At 48.4% G+C, this 9,551-nt stretch overlaps 2 protein-coding genes across 2 annotated transcripts in view; both read left to right on the top strand.

Annotated features, from left to right (window-relative positions):
* The window catches only part of Shroom2 (shroom family member 2), a 1,329,704-nt gene that overhangs the window by 348,222 nt on the left and 971,931 nt on the right, over positions 1-9,551 (top strand). The gene's annotated exons all lie outside the window — the stretch shown is intronic.
* On the top strand, positions 3,009-8,725 carry Tspyl2 (TSPY like 2). Its single transcript, XM_051142132.1, has 7 exons — positions 3,009-3,957; positions 5,085-5,162; positions 5,268-5,379; positions 5,463-5,596; positions 5,721-5,797; positions 6,083-6,774; positions 8,009-8,725. Exons 1-7 carry the CDS (start codon positions 3,169-3,171, stop codon positions 8,146-8,148), a joined length of 2,022 nt encoding a protein of 673 aa, XP_050998089.1. The 5' UTR covers positions 3,009-3,168; the 3' UTR covers positions 8,149-8,725.

The following is a 9,551-nucleotide window of genomic DNA, read 5'->3' as shown; positions in this document are numbered from 1 at the left end:
TAAATTCAACCCTACAATTGTCTCTTAGGTTCACACTACTCCTCTGAAAATGAAATTTCTTTGGGGGCCTTGGTAACCAATAGTGATACAAACTTCAAGGCACTGTGGAATTGAGTTCATTCCTGCTTGACCTCTTTTTGGCCCTTCCAAGCATCCTTACCAGAAGTTTCTTTCTCCCCCATCTTTACCTATGCCCAAAGTGGGGGGCAGACTACACCCAAATTTCACAGGTGGAGGTCCCAAGCCTCTTTTCCATGGACAGAGACCACTCTAGGCTTACTTCAAGTCCAGTTCTGTAGACTGGTGAGCCAAATTGCAACTCTTTGCCTAAGTTTGGGGCAGTGATCTCTCCATCCCCTTTCCTTCCTTATAAACCCTCACCCCAAGATAGCCCCTGAACTGAGGCCCAAAAGCCTTGGCCCAAAAGCAGTGAAGGGGCTAGTCGAGGCAGAAGAGATATCGATGACCCTGGTTGTGGAATGGCCCTGGAAAAGCCAGCCGGAGAAGCTGGCTGCGAATGTTTGTTTGGGGTGGGGCTAGTCTCTCAGTGACAGTGATAGGAAGGAATGCCTTTCTGAGGGCTAGGGTGCAAAGACCAAGGTGGGAGGGCAAATTCGGTAGACTCGGGAGGGTTTTCCTCCATTTCCTTTTTCTAACTGCCTGGATTCATCATCATTGGATTTTGTAAATGGAAAAAGTGAAATGAACAATGTTATATTGGATGGGTTTTTTTTCTCTTTCTCTCTCTCTCTCTCTCTCTCTCTCTCTCTCTCTCTCTCTCTCTCTGCATTTCTGTGCGTGCACATGCGCATGTCTATGTCTGTGTGTCCTATCTGTGTGTGATCACATGTGGGGAGGCATGATTGAATGATATTGTGTGTATGTGTCTGTGTGTGTGTGTGTGTGTGTGTGTGTGTGACTTTGTGTGGGTAGGAACCCCTGAGGAAAACTTGCCTGGTACATTTATGTAACTAAATACCCATATGTGAGGAAGTAGAGTACGTGCACACGCGCGCGCGCGCACACACACACACACACACACACACACACACACACACACAGGAGAGGGGACAAAACTTAGTATGTGCCTGCAGCAGGAAATAGAGTGCTTAGGAGATGGAACCTGAAATTTCGTTTGTATGTACGTATGTGTCAAGAGGGCCAACTCCTATCTCATAAGGTTGTCTTCCCTTGGCCCAGCTTCTGAGCACCAGGGGAGGAGAGGGTACTTTCGAAGCCCATCTCTTCCCAATGTTTGAAGATTCAGTCCCCACCCCAAAATTCAAACAAGGTATTTCTGAAATTGGACCACCATGGAAATAGGAACTGGGAATGGAGGACAGGTCAAACATGGAGGCAATAGGGTTAAGATATGACACCCTACAGTGTAATGGCTTTTAGAGGAACTGCTCAGTCTGAACTGGGAGGGCTTCTTAAGGTTCAACTGTATACAGCTGGGACTTTGTTGAGCTTTGACTAAATTCAAAAGAAAAGATGACATGAAGAAAAAGCCTGAGACCTGGGGGGAAGGGGTGTCTACCCAGCTAGCCTACTCCTTAGGCACTCAATTAATTTACTATTTATTTACTTATTTCTTCAGGTGCACAGAATTGAGCTGACCGTATTCCTCAGTTCTTGGCACACTATATCATCATTGGTCCATGCAAGGTCCTTTTATTATTTTGTTTTGTCCCCTTCATCACCCATCCCCAATCCCAACCTTCCCTACCCTGCATAAGCACCACTCTTCTGTACTTAATGTGTGTCCTTCCAAACCACCGTTCATGTGTTTATTTACTTATGTGTATCTGTGGAAAATATATGGTATTGATGTGTTTTAATTTACATAAACAGTATTGTACTATAAATCTTGTTCTGTTTCTTTTTTTCACTCAACATTCTGTTTTTGAGAGATCCAGCCATGTTGCTATACATAGATCAAACTCATTCTAGTAGTCCATCTGAAGCATATATCACATTTTATCCATTCTCCTGGTGATAGATTCCCAGGTTCCCTCCCTCTGCTACCACAGCAAGGCTGCAATGGGCAATAATTATCTCCTCTCCTTAGGAACGTTTAATATAGAGGAAATAAGCGCAGAAAGAGGCAGTGATTTGACTAGAGTCACAGTGGAACTCACCTGTGACGTGAATTGTAGAACCAAAGCCAAAACTCCATCATCATGCCTCATCAAAGACCAGCCGTCTCTGGTCATAAACAAAATAATAAAATCGTAGGGTGCCATTAATAGCAGCATTCACTTAGGAAAGGATGGAGGAGAAATAATGTGTAGACAAAGAGAGTTTTAAAGGTCTAGAAAAATCTAGCAAATTAGTTGAATCACAATCATTTTTTTTTAATGATGCAGACGAAGTTACTTTTTGCATCTGTGATTGTTTGTGGAGCCATTTTGCAGCGATGGAAAAAGCCATGTCAAAACCTGACCACCAAACCAAAGACCCCAGCTACTTAAATTACGAGCACATCAAGGCAGCCTGCATCTGAGGGGCAACAGCGCTCACCCCAGGGGCATAAGCTGGTGGGGGGAAGGGACAGATTTTAAAAGTGCGTAGTTGTTCAGGGGAGAGGGGGCGGGGAGAACGATAGCGAGAGGATTTCATTTGAGCACATCTCGCGCTCCCCGGTGCTTGCGCACTCCCAGCCACCCTCCCCGGGTCCAGTCATTTGGTCTTCAGAATCACTGGTACTTTTCCCATTGGATAAAAAACATTGCAAGAATGAGGGTGAGGGGTTTCTTACCCTAGCTTTCCTCACAGCCAATCACCCTGCAGGTTTCCTCTCATCACTCGGGCAGTCAGCCTGATGATTGGTGGGTGCGAAGGGAGCCAATTAGAAAATGATGATGTGTAGTGTTGGCAAGCGGATTGCGTGAGAGAAGGCAGGAGTTGAGGGAAAGCTAACGCCACCTTCGAGGCCTGCAGCCAATGGTGGGCAGACCAGACGCCTTGCCAAGGAGTGGGCGGGGCCTCGGCGAGCGGCGCTGTGGGAGTGGGGCAGGCGCTGTGGGAGGGGACGTCAGAGCGAGGCGGTGAGCAGAGCTGGTCGCGTGAGGTGTGGTGGCTCCGCTTCAAGTGTGACTGGTGGCGACTGCCTCGTCCGAGAGCAGGAGAGCCAGAGCCATCCCCTGAGCTTAGAGTGCGGTCACCATGGACCGCCCGGACGACGGCCCCCCGGCCAAGACCCCCCGCCTGAGCAGCTCAGAAGTCGGTCTGCGAGACCTGCCGCCCCCGCCACCCCCGCCGCTCCTGCGACTGCCCCTGCCTCCACCCCAGCAGCGTCCGAGACCCCAGGAAGAAACCGAGGCTGCACAGGTGCTGGCTGATATGAGGGGGGTGGGCCCCACGCTGCCCCCACCACTACCCTATGTGATTCTCGAGGAGGGAGGGATCCGCGCGTATTTTACCCTGGGTACTGAGAGTCCTGGCTGGGATCCTGCAATGGAGTCAGGATTCGGGGAGCCCCCTCCCACAGGGATCATGGAAGCACTCCCCTTAGAAACCTCTGGGGGAAGCCTGGAAATTGACTTTCAGGTTGCAGAGCCCAGCACCCTTGCTGGAGAGAAGGCCCTAGAAACCTGTAGCTTAGGAGGGTGGGGGACCCAGGTGTTAGTTGGTCCAAAGAGGAAGGAAGAGGCTATCATCATAGTGGAAGATGAGGATGAGGATGAAAAGGAAAGTGTGAGGAGGCGCCAGCGGCGACGTCGGAGGAGGAGGAGGAAGCAGAGGAAGGTGAAGGAGAGCCGAGAGAGGAGTGCCCAGAGGATGGAAAGCATACTGCAGGCCCTGGAGAGCATTCAAATGGATCTGGAGGCGGTGAACATCAAGGCAGGCAAGGCCTTCTTGCGTCTCAAGCGCAAATTCATCCAGATGCGAAGGCCCTTTCTGGAGCGCAGAGACCTCATCATCCAGCATATCCCGGGCTTCTGGGTCAAAGCAGTATCCTTCTCATCAGTATGCATGGGCCAGAAGCCCATGACTGAAGGGGAGGTGTGCAGAAGAGAAACAAGGGATGTGGGGGAGGGTCAGAGATGGGAATGAATCCCCATTAGAAGATTCTAGATTGAGTGGAAGAGGGGTGGCAAAGGGGCAAAACAGCATAAAAACTAGACAACAGATGGGGGGGAAAGTATCACCATAACATTTTTAAAAAATAGATCACAGACAGTAAAAGAGGGAGGGGTAACAGAGAAGACACACAACCCATAAACAAGACCACAGATAGTGAAAGGAGAAGGGGGGGTACAGGTGATGAACTGACTGTAAGGAGGGAGGGCAAATACACTCATCAGGAAGGGTGCTGAAGCCACACACGGTTCTGTAAGCCTGAGCCTTTGCTTACATACCTAGAAATCTGACTACAGTTCTCTGCATTAGAGGGGAGAGGATAGAAATGGGATGGAACCCCCTGAAGAATCAGGAGAAAGACCACTTGGATGTGGAGATCAAATGGTTAAATGAAGGAAAAGATAGAACAGGAAGACTCTAATCCACAACTGGTGACTGCTGACCTCATCCCCTGGGAACATATTTGTTTATGTAACATATTTGAAATACATGTTTAACATATTAATAGAATTTATATAGATATAAATATTTGGCCCATGATACAAAGTATCACATGATCACAGGTCCGTAACAAACAAGCACAGGGTATCATATGCATATGCATAAGTTCTCTATCTAGACATGAGACAACAGGGCCCAAGCACACAGACCTCTAGAGACATTCATAGATCATCTGGACACTGACCATCAACACCTATACATGAAACATCATGTAAATACAGACCCTTGGTACCCAGATACATCATTATTTGGACTTTGGATTTTGTGAACATAAGCACCTATCACCAAGAGACAAGGATCACATGGACATGGTCATAGACCATCTAGACACACAGCAAATATGTCCCATGGCAACACTGAGGCTTAATATTGCATAAGCACTCACCTACTCCACATACATCACTCAAATATAGAAGGAACCTTCCTGTTTCGGCCTGTTTTGCTCTGCCCATGGCATTGAACAGTTAATCCTTGACCTAAACTGCTCCACTCATTAGTTCCTCAACCACCCCAGAATTTCAATCTTGATCAACCAACGCGATGAAGACATTTTCCGCTACTTGACCAATCTTCAGGTCAGGCCAAGGAAGAAAGCCAAGGAATCTGGTCCTTAGAGGTGAGGGGTTGTGGGGAGGGCCACAGAAGGGATAGATACCACTATTACCCCCAACCCTGAGCAGGTACAGGATCTCAGACATATCTCCATGGGCTACAAGATGAAGCTGTACTTCCAGACAAACCCATACTTTACAAATGTGGTGATCGTCAAGGAGTTCCAGCGCAACCGCTCGGGTAAGAGGCGGTCCCAGAATAAGTCTGTAGCCTCCATGTTATCATTTCCAGTCTCTTTGCATCTCTTCCTCCTCTTCTTCTAGGCCGGTTGGTGTCTCATTCTACTCCAATTCGTTGGCACCGGGGCCAGGAACCCCAGGCCTATCGCCGGAACCATGATAGCTTCTTCAACTGGTTTTCCAACCACAGCCTCCCAGAAGCTGACAGAATTGCTGAGGTGAGGCCCCTCCTGGCATTGTGAGGAAAAGCCTTGCCAGACTTGCCCCTGGGTGCCTGAGAAATTGTGAGTAGGTTCTAGAGCTCATACTCATGACTCTTTTCTCCCCCCTCCCCCAAAACAGATTATCAAGAATGACCTGTGGGTTAACCCAGTGCGCTACTACATGAGAGGATCTGGCTACAGGACAAACAGAAAGAGGCGAGAAGGAAAGGAAAGGTGATGAGAAAAAATGGTGCCTAACAGGCTTTGGGTTTTGTTTTTTTTTTAATAGGGAAGAGACTAAGCTAGTGTCACACATGATATATTGAGGCACAAGGAACCATTGAGATAATCCAGTGCATTATCTACAAATGAGCAGTGATGGCCAGAAGTGGCCTGAGATTATACAGTCAGAGGTGGCAATAGGACTTTCCCCCATTCTTAGAAGTCCTAGTACCCTACTGCCTTTGCAGTTACTCCCATTAACCGTATACTCGGCTTTAGATTTCCCCACAGGAGAGCCAGGAATGACTATGAAATGGTGATCATGGAAGATGCTCATGACCATTATGCCATTGAAGACATTCTCAGTGAAATCTCAGAAATTGATGAGATCACTGACGATGAGATGGTTCATGACATCAAGATCTCTGACTTCATGGAGACCACTGACTACTTCGAGACCAGTGATAATGAGGTAACTGACGTCAATGAGACCCTATGTGACAGCGAGAATCCTGACCATAATGAGGGCCCCAACAATAAGGTCACTGACAACACAGAGTGCATTGCCATAAGTCCAGATGACAACAGTGAGAACCCAGAAGAACAAAACACCTATGACAGTGAGGATTCCAACAACGAAAAAGCTGATGGTGACAACAAAAACCTAGAAGGTGACAACCAGCAGGGTAATGATATCCAAGACAGCAGTGATAGTGACAACGGAGATGAGGGCAGTGATGATGAAGATAATGATGGCAATGAGGGTGACAGTGAGGACAGTGATGATGATGGCAATGAGGGTGACAATGAGGGCAGTGATGATGATGACAGGGACATTAAATACTATAAGAATGGCATTGAAATCTTTCACAAGACTCTGGATGACAGCACCAACCAGGATGTCTATGAGGAGGAGGTAGAAATCATCTCTGAAGAATCAATGGAGGAGGAGGAAGAGGCCAGTGAGGAAGGTGAGCTATAGGCCCCTCCCCCTTCCTTTTCTCTTCTGAGAATGCCCAGGCTTCTTTTGGCAGCTGGTGGTGAGGTAGACAAAGAACAGAGCAGTTGATTACACCTCCAGGCATGGGAGAGCTAGGAAAGGGTACCTTTTAAATTGGAAGTTGTACTTCTGCTAAAAAGCAATGTGGAGCCTTCTCCATGGGATATATCAGTGACCTAGAATGCTTGGCAAGACTTCCAAGATTACCTCCAGAGCCTTCACCAGTTCTGAAAGCTGCTTCTCATGGGAGGGTTTGCTGAGCAAACCCGTTAGGCCAATAATGTGTAAATACAAGTTCTGAGAATCCTGCCTTTAAAAACCCCATTTCACTTTGCAGAACTCCACATTTCCCAAACTTCTTGACCACAGGAACATGTTCTTTATCCAACATATTATACATTAGGGGAAGTGCTTAGGAAACATTGCGCATGGAAGTCGGAGGGATAAAGCAATATTTAAAGTGACTCCCAGGTTTAGTTCTGGCTAGAAGCCTGGTGAAAGAGCTCATCTGAGCCTATTTATGGGCAGACAGAGGAGAGGTCAGCCCCTGGGGAACGTAGAAGGGATAAGGGAAAACAACCATTTCTCAAGGTTTGGTCATGGGGTTCCTGGCCATCTTAAAGGGGCAGGGCACCAAGGGTGAAAGTGTTCAATGAATGAGGAGCCACATATATGTATTTTTGGGTAGGCTGGGGAAACCAAGGGAATGGTCAGTCCTCTTTGCCTCCTATCTGTTGGCATCTCTTTTCTCCAAGGATGTGTGCCAGGCAGAACTGCCTAGCACAGAAGTGGGAGTGGGGGGCCGGAATGAAGAAAACAGGCTCGGGTTAGTTTGGGTCACACTAGGGGCAAAAAGTAAGTGATGAATATAAGGCCAAGGGCTCCCTCAGGAAGAGACGCACACTGAGGACCTTGGGAGCAGGGGGAACAAAGCAGAATGTATCACTTGGCCAGATAAAGATAACTGCTCTGCGCTCCTGCCCTCCTGCCTTCCTGCCTCCCTCCAACTCCTCTAACCTTGGGTTTGAGCACAAACAACCTCAGTGGCACTCAGTGACTCCCCTCTCCCTCCCTTTTGTCCTCCCTCCCTGTCCCAAGCTGGCTCTTGGCAAGTGGTCCCAGACCCTCAAAAAGCCACAGCTATTTGTCCTGTTCACTTTTCAAGAAACAGCCAAGCACCTTCCTCCATGTCCTCCCCTTCACAGGTGGCGAGCTAAGCGAGGACAGCTATGAAGTCTATGAAGTGGAAGAAAGTGAAGTGAACTCACAAGATTCTGATATCCTGGAGGTGCTGCCGGCCCCAAATGCTTGGGCCAGCCTGGGAAAGAAAGGGAAAATCGGATAAACATCTGACCCCGCGGGGGGCTCTCTCTCTACACCCCTAGACCCCATCCCGTTTGCCCTTCTCTTCAGCTAGGGCTGCGCGGCCCCACATTGCACTTCTGGGGGGAGACCGGCTTATTTCACGGGTTTAAAGATTATTTTTATGGTTTAGTAATTGCAGAGTTCTTATTTGGAGGAGGGATTACCCTCCCTTTCTGGCCCTCCTCCTCCGCAGGCTTCTGTGTGCTGCTAATCTTATTTATTGTGATGCCTTGGTCAGGGCCCCTCTAGCCCCCTTCTTGTGAGCATAGGCCCAAGCCCCTCTCTTCGTGCTGTGTGGACATCCTGATCACTAAGTGAGGAGGGCCACTGTGGCCTTCGTTACAACTGCGCAGTGGCCTTGAGACTCTGCTGCCACTACCCCCTTCTCCAGAGTTTTACCCCAACCCTTCTTCCCTTCACCAGCCCTGACCACTAGCCCGCCTCAGTGTCTTTGCAGCTTCGCCTTTGCAGCTTCGCCTTTGTGGTAGTCCAGCTCCCCAGAAGCCCCGCCCCTCTTCCCGTGACCCTTGAGCCTAATAAAACTGAGCAAATTCAAAGTGCCTCCCCGAGTCTTTTGTCCGCCTCCCTGCGCCGTCGCTTAGCCAGCAGAAAACGCCCTCGTACAATGGTGATACTGAACGGTTTCACTGGTGGAGTAGAGCTCCGCGAGACTGCAAAAGTATTGCGTCAGACCAATGCGGGCCATCCTGGCCAATAAATGGACGAGGTTGGGGGTGCCCCCCCCCACCCGTTCCCGCTCCCACTCTCGGACACCTAAGCAACCCAGCAAGGTAGAAAAGAGCTTCCCACGCCTTTGCCTCTGGCGCATGCGCAGAGAGATCCTGCGGCTTAGAACAATTTATTTGGTGATTCATCTAATCATTTACAGTGCGTCAAACCATTTTTCGGGCCTAGTTTGAGCTGAATGTGGAGGAGCTATTTTTCTTGGTCACATGTAGTTTAAAAAAAAAAAAAAGAAGTCACGACAACAGTCTAGACAGCACAACCAAGTCACGCCAAAATGCTTTCCTGTCTTAGGGAGGGGGTGCAGGGTTCCTTCCTGGCCTAGGCCCGATGGGAAAGGCAGGAGAAAAGATGGCCTACGTGAAGGAGTTAGCATTGAAGATAAGGGGAAAGCGAAGAGAAATTACTGTGTAGCTGTGTGATGAGATAGGCAGGCTCAGCTGGGAACCTGAAAAACAAGCTTTATCTGGGAGACCTTGGAAAGACTGGCGAGGGCAAAACTTAGGATACGGTAACTTTATTCCAACAGACACCAGAAATGTTTACCATATTCACTCGATCATAATGATGACTAAATTTTAAATATTTTATTATTTGAAACATTTATTTTTATGTGTATGGGTATTTTGCCTGCGTGTA

This window comes from Acomys russatus, chromosome X, assembly GCF_903995435.1.
Source record: "Acomys russatus chromosome X, mAcoRus1.1, whole genome shotgun sequence".
Taxonomy (NCBI): domain Eukaryota; kingdom Metazoa; phylum Chordata; class Mammalia; order Rodentia; family Muridae; genus Acomys; species Acomys russatus.
This window is presented reverse-complemented; position numbering and strand designations above follow the sequence as displayed.

Bases quoted from the DNA above. Each gene is read 5' to 3' on its own strand.
- Tspyl2 (XM_051142132.1), top strand. From the start codon at position 3,169: ATGGACCGCCCGGACGACGGCCCCCCGGCCAAGACCCCCCGCCTGAGC. The intron at 5,163-5,267 runs GTCAGGCCAAGG...AACCCTGAGCAG, and splicing joins GCTACTTGACCAATCTTCAG to GTACAGGATCTCAGACATAT. The intron at 5,380-5,462 runs GTAAGAGGCGGT...CTCTTCTTCTAG, and splicing joins GTTCCAGCGCAACCGCTCGG to GCCGGTTGGTGTCTCATTCT.